Source organism: Lutra lutra, chromosome 1 (genome assembly GCF_902655055.1).
Source record: "Lutra lutra chromosome 1, mLutLut1.2, whole genome shotgun sequence".
Taxonomy (NCBI): Eukaryota; Metazoa; Chordata; class Mammalia; order Carnivora; family Mustelidae; genus Lutra; species Lutra lutra.
This window is the reverse complement of record NC_062278.1, coordinates 108,287,173-108,310,692: the sequence shown is the minus strand read 5'-3', so window position 1 is coordinate 108,310,692 and position 23,520 is coordinate 108,287,173. Positions and strand designations below refer to the sequence as shown.

Sequence of the window (23,520 nt, the reverse complement as noted above, 5' to 3'; positions counted from 1 at the left end):
TCAGAACTTGAATCGGCCAACTGTACTGCTCCCTCACTTCTGAGAGCCAAACTCGCAGTGTCGGACTCACTCGGCTAATCACTGCTTATTTTCAGTTTGGTCGGCTCTTGCCATTAAGAAGTCTGAAAGTTAATGGAAGATTCATTTCTACCCGGTTTTGAGCACGCGGAAGGCTCTGAGAGGAGGCAGGAGGGCCGCGGCCACAGGTCTTGCCCTTCAGGAGCGCCTGGCATGAAACACAGACGAAGTGTGGTGCCAGGCAAGGGAAAACATGAACAGGAATGTTGCTTTTCTGGGCAAATGTTCGACCTACTTTTTACTTTAGCCCCTGTGTGCCCAGAACCAAGTATGTACTGAGGAGTAAGACTATTCCTGGACGTCTGGGGTGTGTAGTGCATCAGGAAAGATATGGAAGAAGTGAATTTTAGTGGAGTCGATAGGACACGAAACCGGACAGCGATCAGTCGGCTGGGACAGCCGGTGCCGAGAGCGGAACTTAAGTGCCGAGGGGTCGGGCTTCCGGGGTGGCGGGCCAATACGAGCGGCGCACCGTCAAGATGGCGGTAGGCCTACGGAAACGCGGCCGGGCGGGTCCCGCAGCCCGGGCGGCCAGACTTTGCGGACAATGGCTACGGCGCGCCTGGCAAGAGCGGCGCCTATTGCTGCTGGAGCCGCGCTACACGCTGCTGGTGGCCGCCTGCCTCTGCTTGGCGGAGGTGGGCATCACCTTCTGGGTCATTCACAGGGTGGCATGTGAGTGCGCCGAGGAGGAGGGGAGGGTAGGGAGGAGGACCCGAACCCCCTACCCAAACTGGGACCCAGATTCGGAGTGGAAATCCAGACACCAGAGCCAATGAGTCATCAATTGCAGACCATAATTTTTACCCAGGTCCCAAGCCTGCTCCATAAAACCAAACCCTGTCTTAATCCCTCCCAGATGATGGAACGGGGCGACTCTAGAGATTGGCCCTCTGCTCTGACCATACAGCCTGCCAGGCTAAGAAAATAAACCAGCCTGGAGATCAAAAGACCTGGGTCTGAGTTAATGTACTGCTGCTCCTTCTTTTGTCTGTTCCTTTGAGATGACCCTTTCCCTCCTAGGTCCAAATTTTCTCATCTGTTCAATTCTGAGATCTCAAAGTCTCTTGTCAACAATGGCATTTTGTGACCACTTGAGTCCTTTGGGTATTATTGGGGGCTCCTTTATGGGCTGAATCTGGACACTGGGCTTAAGGCTTTCTTGCTAAAGATGATTAATTCAACATACACTTATTGAATGTTTATTATATGCTTAAGAACACTATGCTAGGTACCAGGGGTACAGTGGTGAAAAAATAGACACATTCCCTAATTGGGTGTATGGGCCTGGACAAAAAGAAGTTAGTAGAAAATGATGGTGGATCATATTCATCATGACAGTGGGAGACAGGGAACCATAAAGGACACAGGAGGGCACTTAAGCCAGACTTGAGTCCCCTTGAAAGGGTAAGAGGAAGCTAGGTGAGGAAAGAGAGAAAAGGGGAGGAGAAAGAGCACTCTAGGCAGAGAATCCTGTAACTAAAACCTCTAGTCTGAAGAGAGTTTGCTTCCTTTGAGGAACTGAATTTGTTTTAGAGCTGGAACATAATTCGAGTGAGGGTAGCAGGGAGAGATGAGGTTGCAGACATTGAGACCAAATCATGAAAGAGTCTGTCAGTTGTGTTAAGGAGATAATTAGCACGGTAGTTAAGAATTTAGGACCTCATGGAGTTCCAGTCTCAACTCTACCCTTCTTAGCTCACTGATTTTGAACTAGTTGCTTAACCTCATTAATTCACAGCTTCCTTTTCTAAAATTGGGAATAATAGGGTTTGGTTTTTATCTTAGGAAACTTGAGGAATCATTGAAGGGTTTTAAGCAGAGATCTGACATAATTTCTATTATAGGAAGAGCTCTCTAGTTGCAGGGTGGGAAATATATTGTAGTGGGTTAAAAGTAGAAGCTGGGAAACTAATAATTTGGAAGCTGTTGCATCATTGAGGCTAGAGATTATGTTAGGTCCAAATATTAGTATGTAAGAGCAGAAAAGGATGAGAGATAGTAGAGTTATTTAGGATGAAGAATAGGCAGGATTTGGTGACTGGGTGTTGGAAGTGAGAAAGAAGTAAGTGTTAAAGATGTTACCCAGGTTTGTGACTTGGGCAGCTGGGAGGTTGATGGTACTGTTCATAGAACCCAGGAGGGAGAGCAGATTTAGAGTGGATGGTTTGAGGTCATGTACAGGCATGCTGAATTTGAGATGCTTGGGTTCACCCAGAGAATGCCAGATAGGCAGTGAGATAAGGGGTTGTGATAAAAGTCCTGAGAAAGAGCTGGAACTCTGTGTTTTGAGGGGTGGGAGGTGTCGGGGGGGGCACACATGTTCTGAGCTTGGAAGTAACCACACCGTCCTACCCTTTTTCAGATACAGAGATTGACTGGAAGGCCTACATGGCCCAGGTGGAGGGCGTCATCAGTGGCACCTATGACTACACCCAACTGCAGGGTGACACTGGACCTCTTGTGTGAGTGGTGATAAAGGGTTCTGTGAGGACCTGAGGGGCTGCCCAGATACTAGGCTGGGCAGCCTGACCCAGACTCCTCTTCCAGGTACCCAGCCGGCTTTGTGTACATCTTTATGGGGCTATATTATGCCACTGGCCAGGGCACTGACATCCGCATGGCCCAGCACATCTTTGCCGTGCTCTACCTGGCCACCTTGCTGCTTGTCTTCTTGATCTACCACCAGACCTGCAAGGTGAGTTCGTGCTCCTGGAAACAGGGGGCTCCAACGGGCAGTACTGGGGAGTAGGGATGGCTCAGGTTTGGTGAGCTGACCTTGTTCCCCACTGTGCCCACCTCTCAGGTACCTCCCTTCGTCTTTTTCTTCATGTGCTGCGCCTCATACCGTGTTCACTCCATCTTCGTGCTTCGGCTCTTCAATGACCCGGTGGCCATGGCTCTGCTCTTCCTCAGTATCAACCTCCTGCTGGCCCAGCGCTGGGGCTGGGGCTGCTGCTGTTTCAGGTCAACACCCCTCCCTTCTCCCCCATCTCTCATTCTGTATTTCCACCATTTCCTCCCCCAGTTTTCTTCAGCAGAGGAAGTAAGGGAGTAACCAGACAATATGGGTCAGTCAGGGCCCCACTAAACAAGTCTAGGATCTGTAGAAAGTCTATGCCCCCACCCCCCCCAAAGAAACACACACCCTCTACCCATCCTCTCTTCCTTCTAGACAGCATCTGTTGTTGGAATTGGTTCTTGCACATTATAAATACTCTAAATATGTATTGCTGGCCCAGTCTGAGCATAGAGACTTGGTATCCGCCCCTTACCCTCAGCCTCCTCCCAGACTGCTTTCTCCTCCTTCCAGCAATTCTGAGTGTGGGCCCCATCCTGGAGCTTGCTGGCAGGGGAGGGGAGGAGTTGCTGTGTGTGCATCAGGGGAGAGATACATCTTTGGGAGGGTAAATGGCCCTGGAGCTGATCTCCCCGCTTCCTCCCTTACCTACTCCAGCCTGGCAGTCTCCGTGAAGATGAATGTGCTACTCTTCGCCCCTGGGTTGCTATTTCTTCTCCTTATGCAATTTGGCTTCCGTGGAGCCCTCCCCAAGTTGGGCATCTGTGCTGTTCTTCAGGTACCCCACCACCACCCCTTCCTCTCCCCCTTCCCAATGAAGGAGAGGCTACTCTCTGGCCTCCTTCCATCGATGAGACTTCCTCAAAGCTAACAGACAGGATTTTGGAGTTGATTCTGAGCTTTGCTTTTATTAGCTGTAAAATGAGGGTGTTGAACTAGATGGTTTCTGAGGGTCTCCAATTCTGCCCATTTATGACGTGGTGAATCCAAACTTAAAGGACTGTTATTACCTGCCTTCTCAGCTTCTTTGGCCCCAGGCTCTGGCCTGGATGTGGAAGCTGCCTTGCCTGCTATTCCTAGGGGAATCTGAGAACCTCTGAGACCTGTGCCCTCTGTCCACTCCCCTCCATGATTAGTATGAAGGCTCAGTTTGAGCCTGGGCACCTGTGCTGACATGACACCTATCCTCAGGTGGTGCTGGGGCTGCCCTTCCTGCTGGAGAACCCCATTGGCTACCTATCCCGCTCCTTTGACCTTGGCCGCCAGTTTCTCTTCCGCTGGACAGTGAACTGGCGCTTCCTCCCTGAGGCCCTCTTCTTGCATCGTGCCTTCCACCTGGCACTGTTGGCCGCCCACCTCACCCTGCTCTTTCTCTTTGCCTTCTGCAGGTGGCACAGGTGAGAAAGGGGAGCAGTGTCATGGGCAGAGTTGGGGGGAGGATGAAGGGCCTGTTTGCCTGCTTGGGGGAGATGTTGAGTTCACGTGGGTGAATCTAAACTTGCCCTAAGATTGGGGCTTGATAAATGTGTGAATGGCTTCTCCCCAGGACGGGGGAAAGTATCCTGTCGCTGCTAAAGGATCCCTCCAAAAGGAAGGTTCCACCGCAGCCCCTCACACCCAATCATATCCTTTAAATCATAGGAAGGTAAGTCTTGCCCTCTCCAGGTACACTTGGGGTCCTGGTCAGTTAGCCCTGGATGGCTGGTGACCTGGGGGAGGAAAAAGAGGTACCAGTAATAGCTATAGGCCCTGTTCATGGGAGTAGAGCTGTTACCTCTACCACTCTGCACCCCTGTGCTAAGCACTTCACATTTCACTTAAAATAAGTGTATTTTATTCTTAATCCTAAATATTATTTAACTTGCCATTATAAGTACTCACTCTCTACCTGGTGTTGTCCTAAGAGATTTACATATATTCTAACATTTAAAGCTTGCAAGAGACTCTGAAATAGGGAGGTGTCTGATGATGACAGTGCTCATTTTACAGATGATAAAATCAGGACATTAAGGAGTTTACATAACTTACTTAGGTTACTTAGCCTGTAAGTGATGAATTTAAATTCACTAGGCCTTATGGCCCTAGTATCATTGTCTCACATTAGATTGAGGAACAGTCTGGAGAAGTTAAGAAATTCGTCCGAAAGGATGCATCTTGGAATGGCAGAGCCGGGGGGCTGTCTGACCCCAAAATTTTGTCCCTTTACTTTGGAATCTCCCTGTCCCAACCCCCATCCCAACTCCTGGCCCTTCTGTTCCTGCCCTTGGCCTTGACCACTGCCTACAGATTATCTCTACCCTCTTTACCTCCAACTTCATTGGCATCTGCTTCAGCCGCTCCCTCCACTACCAGTTCTACGTCTGGTATTTCCACACACTGCCCTACCTCCTGTGGGCCACGCCTGCACGCTGGCTTACACATCTGCTCAGGTACTGGCTGTGACAACCTGGGCATGTGGGACGGGCAAGGGAGCTCCCCATCCCCAGGCTGACCGTGGAGGGTTGGGCAAGCTGAAGGGCTGCAGGCCTAGAAACTGGGCAAAACCTGAGCTGCTCTCTCCTCTCTAGGTTGCTGGTGCTAGGGCTCATTGAGCTCTCCTGGAACACATACCCATCCACATCCTGCAGCTCTGCAGCCCTGCACATATGCCATGCTGTCATCCTCCTGCAGCTCTGGCTGGGCCCCCAGCCTTTCCCCAAGAGCATCCAGCACAGCAAGAAAGCCCACTGAGAGGCACCTCCCTTCCCCTCCAGCCCACTCATAGGACCCTGGATGGGAATAGACTCTCTGCCCTTCCCAATAAACCTTACACAGTCCACCTCTTTGCAGCCTATGTGGAAGGGCCTGCACCAAGCTGTGAGGGGCATGCTCACTGCAGATAAAGAATTCATTTGGGCAGTCCTAAGAGGCACTTTATTGCATAGGATTTGGGGGCTGTGGCTCTCTCCTCTCCCACACTGCACTGCATGGAGCTCAGAAGGGAAAAGACCTGGGCTGGGAGGAGTGGGAAAGAGAGAGCACAGGCAGGCACTTTCTGTGAGGGCAGGGGCATTCTGGGAAGGGGATGAGAAGCAGTGGGGGTCAGGCGGACACCAGCCTGCCCCTCCCAGCACCAGCACGGAGAAGCCGGGCCTGGGTGGCAGTGACTTGAGTCTGTCAGGCAGCGCCAGCCGAGCAGTGAGCAGTCCTCACACATTTGCCGGACTGTAGCACAGCAGGTGTAGCTGCAGGTTCTGGTCCCAGTGTCGGAGCAGCAGGAAGAGACCCCGAGCTGCAGCTTTGAGGGCAGCCAGGTCAAGGCCATCGGGCAGGTGCTGCGCCCGCAGCCAACAGTCGGCTTTAGCTGCCGCAAGTTCCCACTCGCCAAAGGCGGCGGCGCAGCGGTGCTCCAGCCACGCGAGGGCCACGGCTGTGGCCCAGGTCCGGCCCCGCAGGTCAGCACTGCCTAGCCCTTCGGCGCCCTCCGAGGCCTCAGTGTCAGAGCCCCTCCCGCTGTCCACCTGGCCTGGGCCCTCGGAGCCTGAGCTGGGGGATGGGCTGCAGGAGGCTGTGGCACTGTCGCCCTGGCCCACACCCGGTCCCAGAAGTGCCCAGGGAGAGGAGGCCGAGGTGGGGCTGAGGCTTGCGTGGTGCGCAGCAAAGGGCGAGGCGCGGCACAGGCGTTCCTGCGGGATGCGCACCGCTGCACAGAAGGGCGCGTCCAGGCGGAAGGAGCCAGGAGCCTCCTGCAGCCGCACCTGAGGAGAGAGGAGGTGGGGGGAGAAGCGAGCTGAGACAGTGCCCTGGCCGTGGCAGCGCCACCCTCCACCTCCCGAGTCCTCACCAAGGGCAAGTAGTCGTGGTCGCTGCCTTCACTGTTGCTGTCACTAGCCTGGCCCCAGTGGGGGCTGCAGAGTCGGTGGCTGTCAGAGCCTCTGGCCCTCCCCCGACCCAGGCTGAGCCTAGAAGGAGGCTGGGGGGGGAGGCGAGGAGGACTTCTGGTGGCCAACTTGGGGTTGCCATTTGGGTTCGGGTTCCAGCCGGCCACTGGAGAGCCTCCCTGAGGTCCTGCAAGGGAGCCAGTCAGTGCCAGTCGTGGTCCCTAAACCTGCCTGCTCCTTACCCGCCCCCAACTTTGAGCATTACCTCTAGACTGCACAGCAATGGACAGAGGAGTTGCATCTAAATGGCCCTGAGGCGCAGGAGAAGTGCTTAGGGGCTCAGCCAGCTCTATAGGGGCACAGGAGACAGTGAGCTGGGAGGGCAGCTGGTGAAGTGAGAGTGGCACCAGAGAGGGTCACCCAGGAGGGACTCTACCTGAGCTCCGCACCTGCAGGGCTGAGGGTAGGACCTCCCTGGTGGTGGCGTCCACAGCTACTGGGCAAGTGAAGCAGGAAGGGGCAGAGCTGACCTTGCTTGTCTGAAGGGCTCGGACCCAGGACCTCCGGGCATGGCCTGTGAGACCAGGGAGCAGCAAGCTGAATGGAAGCAGGGACATCCCCCACCCCCTAACCAGCACAAAGGGCTTTATAGAAACAAATCTCAGTGTTCTGCACAGATTTTCCCTCTGTCCACTTTTGAACAGAGTAGAGTTCCTTCTAGGAGCCAGCTCAGACTCCCCAACTTCGAAGCAGTTAGACTGAACCCTCAGCTCATAACAGGGCTAGACCCTCAGGCCACCCAGAAATCGAATGTTTTGTTCACCACCCAAAGGAAGCACTGATGTGGTGCCTTTTCTGTCCACTCATTTTAGCACTGTCCAGCAGAACTTTCTGCAGTGAATGAGATGTTCTAGATTTCCATGATCTGATATGATAACCACTAGCCATGTGTTAGTGTTAAGCACTTGATGTGTGGCTAGTACTCTGTGTGTTCACTCTTTGACTTAACAGTCCTCCTGAATGACAGATTTGTTTCTATGTTACAGGCCCTATGAGTCATTAAGGAGATCGCATTTTCCTCTGTTGGCTGCTAGGAATCCTGACAATTTGGGGTCCCCTGCTTGCTAGGGCATATAAGCTCATGGTGTGCATATTTAATATAACCTGATTCTCCACTTCCTTTTATTATCCGATTGCCCTTTTTTTTTTCCTTGTCAATATGGGTGAGCCACCTCAAACTGTGAGCAAAATGAGATATAGAGTGATCAAACACATAGACCTCCACTTCTGCCACTCTCTGCCCCATATGGGCTCCTGGGACCCTTGCCAGGCCCACTAGTAGCTCACCTCGGTCAGCCGTGGCCTCAGCCCCTCCACGGAGGGCCAGCTGCTCGTTGTCCCGGACCACGGAGGCTGCTGTCAGCCGATGGAGTGCTTGGTCCCAAGCACCTTCTCTTTCAGAGGATGACAGAGGCAGTGAGCCATCATCACCAGGTCCCCACAGTGTCTCTAGGCCAACACCCACCTCCCAGCACATAGGCTGCTCCCCACACAGGGCCCGGATCACCACATGGCAGCGTGGAGCCTGGGGAGGCAGTGCCTCTGCTGGAGGAGCTGACTCCCCATTGCGGGGCAGAGCCGTGAATAAGAAGGGGGGTTCCATCAACATGTCCCAGTCCATAGGGGCCGGGGAGAGCAGGTTTCCTGGAGGGAGACAACCATAAAGGCAGGGGCAGTGTCAGGCCCCACCTCTACAAGACCCTCCGCGGTCTCAGAACCCAGCTCCCCATCCAACCCTTACCTGAATCATCCAGGCCTTGTCCCAGCTGCTGCCCTGACTCAGAGCCTGGCCCGTCGGATGCTGTGCCCAGAGAGGGGTGCTGGGGATGGCCAGGGACTGGGTTCACCTGGCCTGGGGGTGATGAGAGGCTCCGGCCAGCCAGAGCCACTCTGTGTCGACGACCCAGCACCTCCGCGCTCAAGGCCCCAGACTGCACATAAGAAGTGGGGTCCACTGGTCAAGAAATGCAGAGCTGCCGGCCACTATGCATGTAGACACAACTGGCCCCAGAGCCCTTCGTCTGAAACTGTGGGTGGCTGCTCACCACCCTTAGGAGCAAGGCCTTTTTTATGGCCCCTGGCCCCTTCGCAGTGCTGTCTCACTCCGTGCCCCATTTCTCACTTGACGTTGTTGCTCGTCTCTGATTTTACTCATGGCTTCTCCCTCTTTGCCTGGCTAGCTTCTACTTGTTCTTCCAGATGTGGCTCTTGCTTTCCTGACTCCCTCACACAGGGTCAGCCATCTTGACTCTGACACTCCCCATAATGCTGTGTCCTTGTGCTCACACGGTGTGTCAAATGGTATCATTATAGATTTACCCACCTGTCTTTCCAGCTGGACTGAATAGTAACCACTGCAAAATTTATGGCTTATAGCTGATGGCCAATAAACTTTTGCTGGATACCTAGTAGAAGGGATGTGGGCTGACCCTCACCTTGACTGGAGCCAGCGGGGGCGGAGGCAGGGGGCAGGAGCGGGAGCCCGCAGGTTCTCCCCAGGCCAGGCTGCGGCAGCCCTGCTGAGAAGGGAGATGCAGGGGAGCCATGCTCTCGGGGGAGCCAGGGCCCTGGGAGCCAGGGGACTCACTGCTGCCTGTGGAACCTGGACCTGGCTCGGGGCTGGCGGAGCAGTGGGTGAGCACATACTGCTCCCGGATGTAGGACGACTGGAAGATGCGGCGCCATATGGCTGTATCCGAGGAGAGGTTGGGTCCGGGGTCTGTGACAGGCTCTGTCAGAGCATCAGTACCTGCTGGGAGGCAAGAGAACGGATCCAGCCCCGGCCTCTCCCATGGCCCACTCCTCCAACACAGCTGCACCCCATGTCCAGGTGCTCACTCTGCTCTGAGTCCCCAGCAGCCCACGGGCTGGACAGCTCCGCTGACACAGTGCCTGTTCCCAGCAGCTCTGAGGTGCCAGTGGGCTCAGTGCCAGGACTGGTGGCAGATGGTGCTTCCTCTGGGGATGGGAACACGGAGCCTCCCAAGCTCTGCCAGCCAGGTTCTGGGCCCTGGAGAGGGACAGGCATTGGAGAAAAAATGGGTGCTAGTTATATGCTGCTTCTTTTCAAACAGGATTGTAGATATCTCACCACAAGAGGCAATGAAGTTAATAAACCAGAAATGAAAGCCCTGTCCTGAGGAAGGAGGAAGCATATGTGCTGATCAGAAGGTTAGCAGAGCTGCTGTGGCTGAAGTTCAGGTTTGGCTCTGAGCTTCCTGGCAGGCAGGCAAAAAGGCAAAGCCTCCATTATACAGCACTCTGGATCAAGACGAGGAAGTGTGCTTATTTCTTCTAGAGAGAGAAAGCTTTTTGTAAATCAAAATAACTACCATTTCTTACACTCTCATGCATGTCAAGTGTCCTACCAAGTGTGCACTGCGACTGATCACAGCATCCCTGCAGTAAGACTCAGTATGAGGAAATGGGCTCAAGGTGAGGGGGCTGGCCCCAAATCGAATGCTAGATTTCATCTAGACCCTGCTCCGTCTGTTTCTGAGCATTCCAGGAAACAATCCAGATGGTGCTTTCTGTAGGGCACTGTGTGAAGAAATGAGTGAGTTTCCACAAATCCCTCAGAGTGGATGCTAGAGCTCTGTGGCCACCTTCGGTCAAAGCCAAGGACAACACCTTATGGGACAATTTAGTGGAAGACCTCATGAAGAGGACAGGCTGCAGTCACCTTGGGGTGCCCAGCAGGGGCCCTAGGGAGGCCAAGGGTGCAGTAGGAGAGCCTGGCAGGGAGAGGCACAGGGAGTGGAAGAGTTTTGAAGACATGCATGGAGTTCCAACAGCCCAAGCTTACCCTGGGGGCGTGGGGCCGGAAGCCATCCACCCTGAAGAGTGAGCAGTACCCGAGCAGCCGGTCCCCAGGGTAGAGTGCCGGGATCTCCCGGGGTGTCAGCAGTGCCTCCACCGCGTCAGGCACAAACCAGTCCACAGAGATGTCACTCAGGGCGGGCTCCAGTGCCTTCCGCAGAGCCTGCACCAGCTGGGAGGAGTGGCCGGAGGGAGGACATGGGAGAGAGGGCCACGCAGCCCACAGAGCAGGAAGGCCACCCTTCCGCTGATGCCATCTGCCTAGTCCCCTGGGCTGAGGGGAGCAGGGTCAGGCCGGGGTCCAAGGGAGGAGTGGGGGTAGGAATAAGCAAGGGGACTGAGTGCTCAGTCCTCAGGGTTTGGTCTGTCTCCTGGCCTGAGCCAAGCCTGGGGATGAGGTAAGATTTGTCAAGGATATGGCACTTGGTCCCAAGAGAAAACAGAATAAGAATAAGATTTGGGGGGCAGTCAGAGAGCCATGTCCCCCACACCGTTGGCCTCCTGTGGCACCCCACAACAACCCCAGTAGCTCCTCTCCTGATTGGCATCTCAAAGGAGGAGATGGACTAGAATGGGGAAAGAGAAGTCCTGATCAAGGGTGCCAGAAGACCCCACAGCTTGACTAGGTTCTATTGCAGGCTTAGGGTAACTTGGGGGAAGGGCTTCTGAGAGTAGGGAACAGGGCCCAGGCTCAAGCTCACCATGGGCTGCAGCCTCTCCCCAGGCCTTGGGAAGTAGGCCCGGCCTCTGCTGAGGGCAGACAGACCCTGAAGCAGCTGGTGGCAGGCAGGCCCCAGCCCAAAAGAGAAGCACCTGATGAGGGAAGGGAAGCATCTGTGACCTTCAGGAGCCTCTTGGGGGCGGGGGTCAATCTCAGGTACCTGGTTCAGCCCATACCTGGCTGCCCCCCTGTGCCACCTCATGAGGTCCAGGCTTTGATGGGCGGCAGCAGCCAAGGGCGAGGCAGCGGTCAGCAGGAATAGCTGCCTGGGGTGGGCCCTGTGCCGGGGCTGCCCCATGGCCCAGGTCAGTGCAGCCAGCACATCTGGGGGACCACTTGCAGCCTGCAGGGTCTCAACACTCTTGCAGATCAGCTGCACAGTGTCCTGGGAAGAGAAGGTATGCTTTGGCCACACCAGGCTGAGATAGCTTCTCCAGGCCCCCCAAATCCCCGGACCATACTCACATCACTGCAAGGTCGGCTCTCTGGGAAGAGGGGCTGCACCGCCGTGCCAAACACAGCCAGGTTGATGAGTGTCTGTGGTGGTAGTGACTTCACAGCCAGAACAATGGCGTCCTGGGGAGAACCGGGGGGTGGGCACCATGAAGCAGGTGCCAAGGGCAGTGGTGGGGTTGCCAGCCTGCCTTCTCCAGGCTGTGTGAAAACGAGGATCTGGCAATGGGGATCTGGGAGAGGCCATGCAGGAATGAGGCTGTGTGTGAGATGGGTTAGGAGGGAGGTGAAGTTTGTGGAAGCCCCTGGAGGGGGTTGTGAATCCTTGGGTTTGGGATTGGGGTGACTGAATGTAACTTCACAGGTGAGAGAGGCTCTTGGAATCCAGGAGATACACGTCTGTATGAGTGTGTGTGTGGCGGGGTGTATGCGTGTGTGCATGTTATCTTTGAGAGGCTGCCCTCAGCCACCCTCAGGCCAACTTCCCCTCTCCCAGCCCCCAGGCCCACCCGTGCCTCGCCCCCACAGGCCTTGTGTGCTACACTGCTGCCGTCCAGCAGGAAAAGGAGCTCCCGGGTAGCTGTGCCCAGGTGTCCTGGCGTGGAGCTCAAGTCTGGGCAGAAGCTCAGCACCAGCACGGGATTCAGCAGGATGTCCTTGTGGAAGCGCCGTTGCAGGAACCACACCTGAGCATGGGAGCCCCAAGTCATCCTGGCCCGGGGTTAGTGCAACCCCAGCCCTGGCTGGCAACAGGACCCAGCCCTCAGGCGGCTTCTATCCAATATACCCAGAGGGGCACCTTTTCATATGCCTTTGAAAACAGGCAAGAGCAAAGGCAGGTGTCTGTCCCCTGCCTGTCATTCCTAGCCCCCATCCTCGGAGACACACCCCAGGGAGACTTGTGTGGGCCCTCCTATGACAGCACTCATCTGCCCTCTGGGACGGTCGTGGCAGCTACTTGGAGGTCCTGCTAGGAGCAGAGCTGCCCACCCCCACTCCATTATAACATGAGCCTGCTTATCTGTTCCTTGTGCACAAATGCAGCCAGTGTTGGGGTCGGAGGCCAGGCCAGGACCCCGGGCAGCCATACCTGCCGGTCCCCATCACTGTCCCTTCGCTGTAGCCTCTGGAAGTCCCGGCGGGCCCTCACCTGGGCCTCATATTCTGCTGAGCTCAGGCTGCCAGCCTCTAGCATCAAGTGTGGCTGGTGGGGCTCTAGGGAAGAGGAGACACAGCTGTTAGAAAGTCCCTGTCTCTGGACCCGAGTGGCTTAGTCCCACTCTCTCGGGAGGACCTTGCGGAGGTCCTCCCTATACCATGGGGCCCACCCTCACAGATGACTTGATTCATCTGGCTTGGGACCCAGAAATCTATACTTGAAAAATGTTACCCAGGTAGTCCTAAAGCAGGTCAGAGCTGGCCCACTGTGTGCCCCAGTCTCTCACCACTGGGGTACAGCAGGATCTCCAACGCCCGGTCACAGCGGTGGCCCTCTGCTAGTGTGACACAGATGGTGGCTGCAGAGCTGGCATGAGGGGGGGCATCTGCCCTCAGAGCATGAGAGGGGCTCTCCAGGCCTGAGGGATAGTGAGGCAGGGAGAGGGGATGATCGCCCACCCCAAGCCAGTCCTAAAGCACCAATACAACCTTCCAGACAACAGTGGCGTGGGCAAGGATCATGCTGATTCAGCTCAGCTCTCAGAGCCTGATCTCTAGGGTTGGATGGACAAGCGGAGGGATTTTGCCTACTTTCTTGGGCTGGGAGGTAGATTCCTGGTTCTGTTCCTGGCTGATCAGTTACATATCAGCCAGCTGCTGATTTAGCATCCTCCCCCACTTCTTGCACAAGGAACTCCACTTCATCGCTTGGACTAGTCTCAATTTAATCATCTTTCTTCCCCTTGGTGAATGGATGTGAATAAATTACACAGACAAACCTAGGGGGTGGTATGTGTTGTGTAGAAACTTCCAGGGGATGCTCCCGCCCAAACTGGAGGTTCCTAAGGCTTAAGTCCTTAGGGTTTTTTTTTTTTTGGGGGGGGGTCCTGTGTTCCTCTCAGTCCTGAGTCCTGAATTATTCCCTAGTCAGCTTTGCTGGGAGGGGCACCCACCTGCCAGCAGGCATGGCCCAGTGACCAGCATCTCGAAGGAGAAGGTGTACAGGGCAGGGCAGCGGGCAGGGCCTGAGAACACATCCCGAGGGGCAGCAGGCTCCTCCCAGGCAAACCCTTCCTCCTGAGGGCTGCCCACCCCAAAGCATCTGGTGGGGCTGAAAGGGAGTACAAGGAGGGTCACCGGGCCACCACCAAGGCCCCTAGCCCCTGTGGCTGAATAGCCCCAGCCCTTCCCCACCCTGCCCATCCCCCAGGGCACCCTACCAAAGCCCCCTCACCCGCACTAGACCCAGAGAAGCCGAGGGAGGGACGAAGAGAATCACCATAGGCCCAACCTGTCGTCACAGAGCCCCGGAGGCCTGGGGGGCCCCGGTGGGCCTGATGAGGCCAGCGGGGTGAGCACAGAGGGGAGAGCCACGTGCAGCACCCCATCAGGCCTGGAGGGCAGCTCCCGGCTGCTGCACAGAGTCACCGTCATGGTGCCGGCCGCGTTGATGAGGCCTGTGGGCAGCACCAGTGCAGACCGGGCCTGGGCCGGATCCAAGACAAGATGACCTACGGTGAGTGAGAAAAGGGGTCAGAGGGAGCTGAAGTAGAGGAGATGGGGGAAATAGGAAATGACAGCATGCACTGACGCAGGGGAGCCTGGGCAAGGGGTACTTTAAAAAGTTGGAGGGACACAGGGCTTATGTGTTGGTAATGCAGAATGGAGGCATGAACTGAATGATGGCTGATGGAGAGGCAGGCTGGTGGTAGAAGGACCTGGCTGTCATCAGGAAAAGTAGTGATGTCCTGCTAATGGAGAGCTGAGGAGAAGGGGACATGTCCACACTACCCCCAAGATCCTAGGGGACCCATACCCTCTGCCCTTCTTCCCCTGCCTGCTCATTCAACCCTTGGGCATCATCTTCCTAAGGACCCTCCCTTGTGCGCTGACATCTCCCATAGCCTGGGATCCAGCCCACTCATAAATCCCCAGCTCATGAACAGTCAGGGGCTCCCCACTGCCCACTCCAGAATTTTCTACCCAAGAGGGGTTTAGGAGCAGTGATCTGCTTAGAAGCTGGCTAGAGGACACAAAGTTGTACTTGCATACTGAGCACACCATTTTACTCATATTGTAGGTTTATCTAGGGACAGGTGGAATCATGGGAGTCACTGGTGCTAAAGGAAAGATGGCCAGGTGTGTACAGTGGCAGTCAAGGCCTTACATGGTCTGGCTCCAGTCTGCCTTTATAGACCTTCCCCACAATAATCATCATCCATTCTTTTGAGAAATGCTTGCAGAATAAATGAAGGGAAGAAGAAGATGGAAGGAAAGAAAAAAGGGAGAGAAAAAGGAAAAAAGGGACTTCTAATCTGCTGTGGCTTGGGGACAGCCTGATACAGGGAGAAAGCACAGGATCAGGTTTTGAGTCTCAGCTCTGTGACTTCTAATTCGGCCCTTTGGTAACTCTCTTGTTTTGAGGAGCCTCAGTTTCTTCATCCATGAAATGGGAGTCATAATAACTATATCTCAATGACTGGTGAAGAATGAGATAATGTACGTATAACACCCAACACAGAAGGGCTGTTCTTATTATTTTCACACCTGTAAAAGGGGGATAGAGAACAGCACTTGCATTACATACCTCTCTGGATTCAAATGAGGTGATATCAGTGACTGGACTTTGTCAACTGCAAATTACTACAAATACGAGGTATTTTATTACCATCACTCAACACAACTTACTCCCAAACCTTTGTTTACACCACTGCCCCTGACTGAAGGGCCTCTTCCCTCCTCTCCACTTCACTAGTCATACCATTCTTTTTGGTCAAATTCCGGCTGCACTTCCTTCTGGAACACTCCTGGGGCCTCAGCCCAGAGTTTACTCTGGCCTCTAACTACCTGCTGGGTTGGTACCAACTCTCAACACCAACTCTGAACACCACTGGACACTGTCTCTCCTACGGGAAGGTAAATCCCACGTGCAGGAGTCAAATGAATGTACAAATAAATAAACGAAAGAATGACGTGCAAGGCACAAAATCTGGCTCAGGAATGGGCTTCCATTCCCCAAGCCAGCACTCATATGCCACATTCCATGCTGGGCCTTGGAGCTGGCCAAAGCCCCGTCCCAGGCTCGGGAGCTAACGCTCCAGTGGTGGGGAGACTGCTGTGTGGACTGCCAGCTGCGTATGTCTCCCAGGCCGCAAACCTCTGGTCGGCCTGGGTCACATCGCCCCGGCCCCTGGCGCACGTCGGGTGCCTAGTCCATGACTGTTGCACAAAGCCATGAATTAATGAATGAAAAAATCAGTGGCTGGAGGGGGCGCGGGCAGGGGTGGGACGAGGAGCGGGTGCGGGAACCCCAGGACTGCTGGCTTCCGGGGGCGGGGCGGGGGCGCCGGCACTCACCCTGCGCGCAGCGGCGGGGCGTGGAGGCCCCCCACCCGGGGCCCAGAGCGCGGCAGCAAGCGGCCTGCAAGCGTCGCCGGCTCTGCAGCTGGAACGAGACGCGCCGTCCGGCCGCCTCCGCCTCGAAGCCTGAGACCACTTCGGCCTCCGCCAGTGGGTACACGAACACGCCTGGGGCGGGGGGACACAGCCAGCGTCGGACCTCGCCGCCCCCCACCCCCCGCGCCCCGCTGCCCGGCGCCTCGCGCCCCGCCCGGGCCTCACCTTCCACCGGCTGCGGCTGCGGGTTGTGGTAGGTGAGCCGGGCCCGCAGGCTGAGGCAGGGGCCGTTGGCGCAGGCCCGAACCCAGGAGTCAGTGAGGGGCAGCGGCGTCCAGCTGGAGGGGCAGTACAGGCCGGGCATGGCGCCCCTGGGGGAAGGGAGCTCGATGGAGAAGGGGGCCGCAGGGTGGGTCCCGGCCGCCCGACCCCGCCCTCCTGCAGGCCGCGGGGAAAACCGAACTCGGGCCCTGGGAGCGCCGGGCTGAGCCGGGGGCTGCGGCCGGACCGACAGGTGGCGAGGGGAGGGAAGAGGGGGATGGCGTGATGGGCATCCTAGCCGGTTACCTGGGAAGCCGGGGCGGAGCGCAGCTCGGAGCCGCGCGGGGAGCCGGGCAGCCGAGGGTTAATAATTAACTGGCGCTCTGGGCGCCCAGCTCTCCGGCCGCCTGCTCCTCCAGGAGCGGAGGGTGGGGATGGGGGGGTGGGTCACAGCTGTTCCGTCGCCCGCTCCCCGGCCTGGCCGCCGCCCCCGTACCTGCCGGCCCCCGGGGCTCCCCGCGGCTGCCAGCTGTCGGAAGTGGCGCGGGTGGCGAGATGGAAGATGCTCTGGGTGAGGATCAGGGGAGTTAAAGGGCCATCCTTTAACCCTCCCCCTGAGTGTCCCCAGCCCAGCGAGGGATCCCCGGGGAGGGTTGGGAGGGGGAGCCGAAGGACCGTAGTCTTTCCTTCTCCTGCACCTCACCTGACTAGGGCGCACGCAGAGAGGGGCTGCAGGCCGGAGTGGAGGCGGTTGGGTGGGAAGAACGAGACAGGGAAGCGACAGGACAGGGTCTTTCGGAGGCAAGACCAGGAGAGGCGTTGGGGCAGGGGGATTCCCTGGGATCCGTCCAGGGCACCCACCTCCCCCCACCCTGGCAGAACAGATCTGAGAATAGGGGGCCCCACAGCCGAGCTGTCGGGGGATGCGGCGGGTTGGGTCTAGGGATCGTCACCCACCCGGCGGGCAACCCCAGCCTCACCGTCGCGTCCTCTGCGGAGTTCTGGGCGCCACAGCTGGAGCAAGAGGGATAGGGCCGCGTCTGCGTTTCGGGCCGCACTCAGTCCGGTCACCTGCGGGGACCGGCTCGGGACTCCCGCTGAGGCAGCTCTGAGTCCGCGCAGGGGCGTCGGCTCTGCGGGTGCTGGTCCCGCCCCCACTCGGGAAGGCCGCCCCTTCAGCCCGCCCCGGCCCCGCCTGCCGCTGCGGCTGGCTGCTGCTCCTCGCGCGGCCCCCCCTTCGGGCGCGGTGCTGCCTCCGCGCCAGCCTTGGCCGCTCCAGCTAGACAGGGCACCGCAGTGCAGGGATCGCGTCCCCGCCGCTGCACAGCCCCCCACCGAGGAGGGACCCGGGCCTCCGAAGCCCCACCCTTTCCGTCCTTCAGGAAGTGAAAAGCTGTGCAAGTGCAGCAGTGGGCTCAGTCTGCAGCCCCCCACCTCCACCTAGCACGGCAAGGACTCCAACTATCCCAGCATCACCCCACTTCTCGCCCTGGCTATGCTTTCCATTAGTGCAGTGACCCTCTTTCATCACTGCAGTGATGCCAGCGCTTCATCGCCGCAGGACATTCCCTCCCTCCCCAAAAAGCCAGCCTTTTTCCTTTGCAAAGGTCTCCTTCATCGCTGCAGAAATCTTCCCGCGTCCCTGCAGCTGTCTTCAGCTCTCGCGATCGCTTCAATGACCACTCACTCCACGGAGGGATCCTCCACCACTGCAGCAAGTTCCCCCCACCACCAAGCAGCCAGCATTCCTATCGCTGCAGTGCCATCTTCCCACCTTTTCTGCGGGTGGAGAGAGTAGGCAGGATCAGCCCCTCAGGCTTATAACTCCCTGCTACTTTCGATGCCCACCGCCTTGAAGTGAGGCCTTCCAGCCTGCACAGCCTTCTCTTGGCTTGAGGCTGCAGATGGATCATGGCAGTGACCCCTACCCCACCCCACCCCTGCAGCACCGGCAGCAAAAAAACAAAAACAAAAACAAAAAAACCTGCTTGTAAACACATCCCCTGTTATTGGTAGAATGTTCATGCAGCTGGATGGTGTTAAGGTGCAAAAGATTGGGGAGGTCTGTAAAACCTCTCCCAGGATCCCTGAGGAAGTCTGGGATTCCTGGGGAAGTGACCATGTTTGGGGATCACACATGCAAGCTTTCTTGCAGAGGCCGCACTCAGATTCTGCAAAAAAAAAAAAAAAAAAAAAAAAAAAAAAAAAAAAAAAAAAAAAAAAAGCTTTGAGGAGAACTGGGCGCTGGGCGTGGGGCAGCCAGTGGGAGTGGGTTTTCAAACCAGACTCAAGGTTCTTACCCCTCCCCCTTCACTCCATCCTTCTGATTCTGGTCACTATCATCATGCTGACTGCAGAGGCATCCCCTGCCTCCGTGAGCCCCTGAGCTCTCAAACCCCAACCCTTTCTTTTGCTCAAACCACTTAGCATAGTGGAGATAGTTTGGCCTTTTCCCAGGGAACTTCATGGGTGGAAAATATATAAGGACAGTATAGAAAGCATAGACATGATTGCAATGAGCCATCCAGCTCACAGGGAGCTCCTGCTGGGTCCCAGCCCTGTTCTTTCCACACTATCAGAACCAGGGTTCCATTGACCCTTCCCATCCCTTCTCTGCTGAACCTGCTCCCAGCCTCATTCCAAGTTAGGGTCCCTCTTCCAGGCTTAGGAGAGATACATTGGATGGTTTGTGGGCTGATTTGCCCTCTAGGGGGACCCAGGTCTCTAGCCAGGCCCAGCCTGGTCCTAAGGTCCCCATGGAAGTTCAGGCAGTGGCCACCTCCTCATTGGCATTTTTGCGCAAATGGCCCAAGAGCTACATGTGACCCATGCAGGCCAAACATGAAGCTGCAGGGAGAAATCATTAGGGAGACTTAAATATACAGAGATGGAAAAAGAGACCCTTGGTTTGGGTTCTGATAGGGTCTAAGATGTAAGACAGTCTCCCAGGAAGATGGTGTCCCTGTCAAAGGCTAGACAATGCATTGGTAGAAGCTGAGATTTGCTGGGAAATCCTGCTAGCAAGGCTGTCTTAGAGGGAAGCTCATTGGGAGGGCAAGAGGGGTACCAAGCATCCTGCAGGGTAGAGGCTGGGCAGTGCAGACTGCTGCAGGCATAGTAAGAGGGTCTCTGAGGCCCAGCAGGGAGGGGCTTTGGTGGCTGGGCTGCAGTATGACACGAAGCTGAGGACAGGAAAGGACAGCACAGTCCCAGAAGGCCCCCAGAACCAGGTTTCAGGAGATGGAGGAGGCCCTTGGCAGGGGTAAAGGGCCCAGAGCTTGAGTGGTCGGCTCTGTGCCAGGCATAGGGGAGGGAGTGGACAATAAAAGGCAGAGCCTCTGCCTTGAAAGGCTCCCATTTAGTGAAAAAGACAAATACCGAGTTACTATAGATTAAGATGAGTACTGCCTTAGAGAGATACAAAGGATATTATAAAGCTTTTAACAGGAGATATTAGAAGAGGCGCCCAACTTGGCAGTGATGGTGGGTGGGTTGCCATCTAAGCCAAGTCCTAAACAGAAGCTAGGCAGTGAAGGAGAAGATTTTCAAGCAGAGGAATCAGCTCATTCAAAGGTGAAGGAGCATGGAGCACTGGGTGTGGTGCAAAAACAATGAATACTGTTACGCTGGAAAGAAATAAAAATTTAAAAAAAAAAAAAAAAAGGTGAAGGAGCCAGAGGGACTAAGAACCGTAGAAGTAGGTCAGTGTTTTTCCTCTTAGTTAATATTTATCAGCCATTTACTACAGCCCAAGTACTGCACTAGGCGTGGATTACCTCCTTTAATGGTTAGAACAGCCCAAGAGCTCGGTATTATCATTATCTTACAGATATCCCAAGGAGGGACCGGATAAGTAACTTGCTCATCAGAAGCTAGTGAAGAGGTGGGACTAGGAGGTTGATCTCAGATGGTCTGGCCTCAGAACCCCTGTTTTTAAGCAACCACCATGGACAATATGGTTTTCTTGATGTTTACTTCATGGTTTATTTCTCTTTGATTTTCCTAGAATCTCTCTCTCTCTCTCTCTTTTTTTTTTCAGTTTTCTTATTGAGATATAATTGGCATATAACATTGCATTTGTTTTAGGTATATAACACACTGATTTGATATATGTAGTGTATATTACAAAATGATTACCACAATGAGTTTAGTTAACATCCATCTAGATTCCCTATGTCTCTTTTTAAATTTAAATTCAATTAATTAACACATAATGTATTATTTGTTTCATGGGGTACAGGTCTGTGATTCATCAGTCTTATATAATACCCAGTGCTCATTACAACACATACCCTCCTCAGTGTCCATCACCCAGTTACCTCATCCCTTCACCCCTCTCCCCTCCAGCAACCCTCAGTTTGTTTCCTATGATTAAGAGTCTCTTATGGTTTGTCTCCCTCTCTGGTTTTCGTCTTGTCTCATTTTTTTCCTCTCTTCCCCTATGATCCTCTTCCTTGTTTCTTAAATTCCATATATGAGTGAGATCATATGATAATTGTCTTTCTCTGATTGACTAATTTTGCTTATCATAGTACCCTCTAGTTCCATCCACATCATTGTAAATGGCAAGATTTCATTTTTTTGATGGCTTTGTAATATTCCATTATACACACACACACACACACACACACACACACACACACACATATATAAATATACACCATATCTTTTTTCTTTTTTTTTCAAGATTTTTTTTAAAAATTCATTTGACAAAGAGAGAGCACAAGCAGGGGGAAGGGCAGGCAGGGGAGAAGCAGGCTCCCCTCTGAGCAAAGAGGCCGATGTGGGGTTCGATCTCAGGACCGTGGGATCATGACCTGGGCCAAAGGCAGGTGCCTAACCACCATCTGAGCCACCCAGGTGCCCCATATACCACATCTTCTTTATCCATTCATCTGTGGATGGCCATCTGGGCTCTCTCCATAGTTTGGCTATTGTGGACATTGCTGCTATAAACATTGGAGTGCAGGTGCCCCTTCAGGTTATTGCATTTGTTAGATTCCCTATGTCTCTTAATACACTTCGTTTTGAAAATACTCATCAGTCTTGGTTGATATAAAAAAAAAAAAGGAATGGGAAGAGAAAGGGTTTGTTCCCCTCTCAGTGGACAGTGGGCAGACAGTGGAGCTGGTGGGACCCAGGCAGGGAATGAGACAGGAAGGGGTAGTTGAACCTGTAAGAGGCCCTAGGAGTGACTCCCTCATCCTACCATACAGGGGGGAACACAGCAGGTGCCCAATAAACGTTGGTTGACTCAGGTGCATTGGTGATGGGAGGAAACCCACTGGCTGTTAGTCAACTTGATCCAATTTTCTAATCTCTGTGTGGGGTAGGCAGCTGGGCCCCTGAAGTCCCCGTCTAGGATATCTGCTCACCTTGGCCACCACCAAGTCAGCCTGAAAGGTGCTGCTTTTCCTCCGATCTGGCCCACGAGGGAGGATGCAGTCTCACTCCTCTACTCAAGTTAACACTGCCCAGGTGGGAGCTGGAACATGTCAACAACCCTTACCAAGGGATAGGAGGCAGGGAAAGGGTAAGCCCAAAGACAAATGGCCTCAGAAAATGACACTCATCCAGGCCACCTGTTCCAAAGCACAATTCAATTGTCTTCTGTTTGTGGGCTGCCTCCCTGCCTTTGGGGACAGTGGTCTTGTTTCTCCAAACCTTGGAAGCATCTACCTTCTCAGATTTGAGCTCTGGAAGAGTTAGGCTTAGAGAAAGAGAAGAATTTTGCCTCCTGTCTGTCACAAGCTTGATTCCCCAAACTCCAGCTCCATTCTGAAGCCCAAAATAGAAGATGGCTTAGTTAACGAATTCATTTATTCTCTCAATAAATATTTATTGTTGTAGCCTCTTATGTGCTAGAACTGACGCTATAGCAGGAAACCAGATAGTGGGGGAGCCCTCCTTTTATGAAAAATATCAAACAAATTATACAGTTAATTTTTAAACTTTTTACTTGAACATAATTTCAAGACCTAAACAGAAGTTGCAAGAATAGGGGCACCTGGATGGCTCAGTTGTTAAGCATCTGCCTTCGGCTCCAGTCCTGATCCTGGGGTCCTGGGATTGAGCCCTGGGTCGGTCTCCTAGCTCAGAGGAGATCCTGTTTCTCAAAGATTTTATTTACACATTTGACAGAGAGAGAGAGAGAGAGAAAGAGCGAGCACAACCAGGGGAAGCAGCAGGCATAGGCAGAGGGAGACGCAGGATGTCTGCTGAGCAGGGAACCTGATGTGGGTCTCCAGCCCAGGACCCCGGGATAACGATTGGAGCCAAAGGCAGACGCCTCACCTACTAAGCCACCCAGGCGCCCCTAAGTAAATAAAATCTTTTTTTTTAAGATTTTATTTGTTTATTTGACAGAGAGAGACACAGTGAGAGAGGTAACACAAGCAGGAGGAGTGGGAGATGGAGAAGCAGGCTTCCTGCTGAGCAGGGAGCCTGATGTGGGGCTCCTCCCAGAACCCAGGCAGCCAAAGGCAGACACTTAACGACTGAGCCACACAGGCACCCCAGTAAATAAAATCTTTTTAAAAATTTGCAAGAATAGACTTTATTTCCTGAGCCATTTGAAATAGGTGTATACACCATGCCCTTTACCCCTACATACTCCAATGTGTGTTTCTGAAGAACAAGGACACTCTTCCATCACCACCGAATAGTTGTCACTTTCAGGAAACTTTACTTTGAAATAATGCTCTTAAACTACAGTCAATATCTCAATTTCTTTTTTTCTTTAAAGATTTTATTTATTTATTTGACAGACAGAGATCACAAGTAGACAGAGAGGCAGGCAGAGAGAGGGCGGGGGAAGCAGGCTCCCTGCTGAGCAGAGAGCCCGATGCGGGACTAGATCCCAGGACCCTGAGATCATGACCTGAGCCGAAGGCAGCGGCTTAACCCACTGAGCC

General features: G+C 54.4%; 2 protein-coding genes across 11 annotated transcripts; one reads left to right on the top strand and one right to left on the bottom strand.

Annotated features, from left to right (window-relative positions):
* Nucleotides 1-520: 520 nt before the first annotated feature.
* ALG3 (ALG3 alpha-1,3- mannosyltransferase) lies at nt 521-5,779 on the top strand. 2 transcript variants are annotated; one of them, XM_047731843.1, is made up of 9 exons: nt 523-753; nt 2,444-2,543; nt 2,629-2,776; nt 2,885-3,045; nt 3,536-3,656; nt 4,070-4,275; nt 4,425-4,501; nt 5,163-5,307; nt 5,446-5,779. In XM_047731843.1, the coding sequence occupies exons 1-9, from the start codon at nt 558-560 to the stop codon at nt 5,606-5,608; spliced, it is 1,317 nt and encodes a 438-aa protein (XP_047587799.1). In that variant the 5' UTR covers nt 523-557; the 3' UTR covers nt 5,609-5,779. The 2 variants fall into 2 exon arrangements, with proteins under 2 accessions (XP_047587803.1, XP_047587799.1); XM_047731847.1 differs by lacking the exons at nt 4,425-4,501; nt 5,163-5,307 and having other exon boundaries at nt 521-753.
* Nucleotides 5,775-17,759, bottom strand: VWA5B2 (von Willebrand factor A domain containing 5B2). 9 transcript variants are annotated; one of them, XM_047731820.1, is made up of 19 exons: nt 16,571-17,759; nt 16,307-16,477; nt 14,229-14,460; nt 13,903-14,060; nt 13,237-13,368; nt 12,882-13,006; nt 12,322-12,477; nt 11,804-11,914; nt 11,515-11,723; nt 11,319-11,430; nt 10,604-10,789; nt 9,637-9,808; nt 9,234-9,550; nt 8,540-8,729; nt 8,086-8,442; nt 7,175-7,312; nt 7,004-7,087; nt 6,702-6,925; nt 5,775-6,615 (listed from the first exon to the last, which is right to left on the bottom strand). In XM_047731820.1, the coding sequence occupies exons 1-19, from the start codon at nt 16,707-16,709 to the stop codon at nt 6,067-6,069; spliced, it is 3,762 nt and encodes a 1,253-aa protein (XP_047587776.1). In that variant the 5' UTR covers nt 16,710-17,759; the 3' UTR covers nt 5,775-6,066. The 9 variants fall into 9 exon arrangements, with proteins under 9 accessions (XP_047587776.1, XP_047587782.1, XP_047587786.1 ...); XM_047731826.1 differs by having other exon boundaries at nt 9,234-9,547; XM_047731830.1 differs by having other exon boundaries at nt 14,241-14,460.
* Between the last annotated feature and the right edge of the window lie 5,761 nt (nt 17,760-23,520).

Bases quoted from the DNA above. Each gene is read 5' to 3' on its own strand.
- ALG3 (XM_047731843.1), top strand. From the start codon at position 558: ATGGCGGTAGGCCTACGGAAACGCGGCCGGGCGGGTCCCGCAGCCCGG. The intron at 4,276-4,424 runs GTGAGAAAGGGG...GCTTCTCCCCAG, and splicing joins GCCTTCTGCAGGTGGCACAG to GACGGGGGAAAGTATCCTGT. The intron at 4,502-5,162 runs ATATCCTTTAAA...ACCACTGCCTAC, and splicing joins GCAGCCCCTCACACCCAATC to AGATTATCTCTACCCTCTTT.
- VWA5B2 (XM_047731802.1), bottom strand. From the start codon at position 16,709: ATGCCCGGCCTGTACTGCCCCTCCAGCTGGACGCCGCTGCCCCTCACT. The intron at 16,478-16,570 runs GTGAGGCCCGGG...CCCCCGCCCCAG, and splicing joins GCAGCCGCAGCCGGTGGAAG to GCGTGTTCGTGTACCCACTG. The intron at 14,061-14,228 runs GTGATTCTCTTC...ACTCCCTTTCAG, and splicing joins GACGACAGGTTGGGCCTATG to CCCCACCAGATGCTTTGGGG.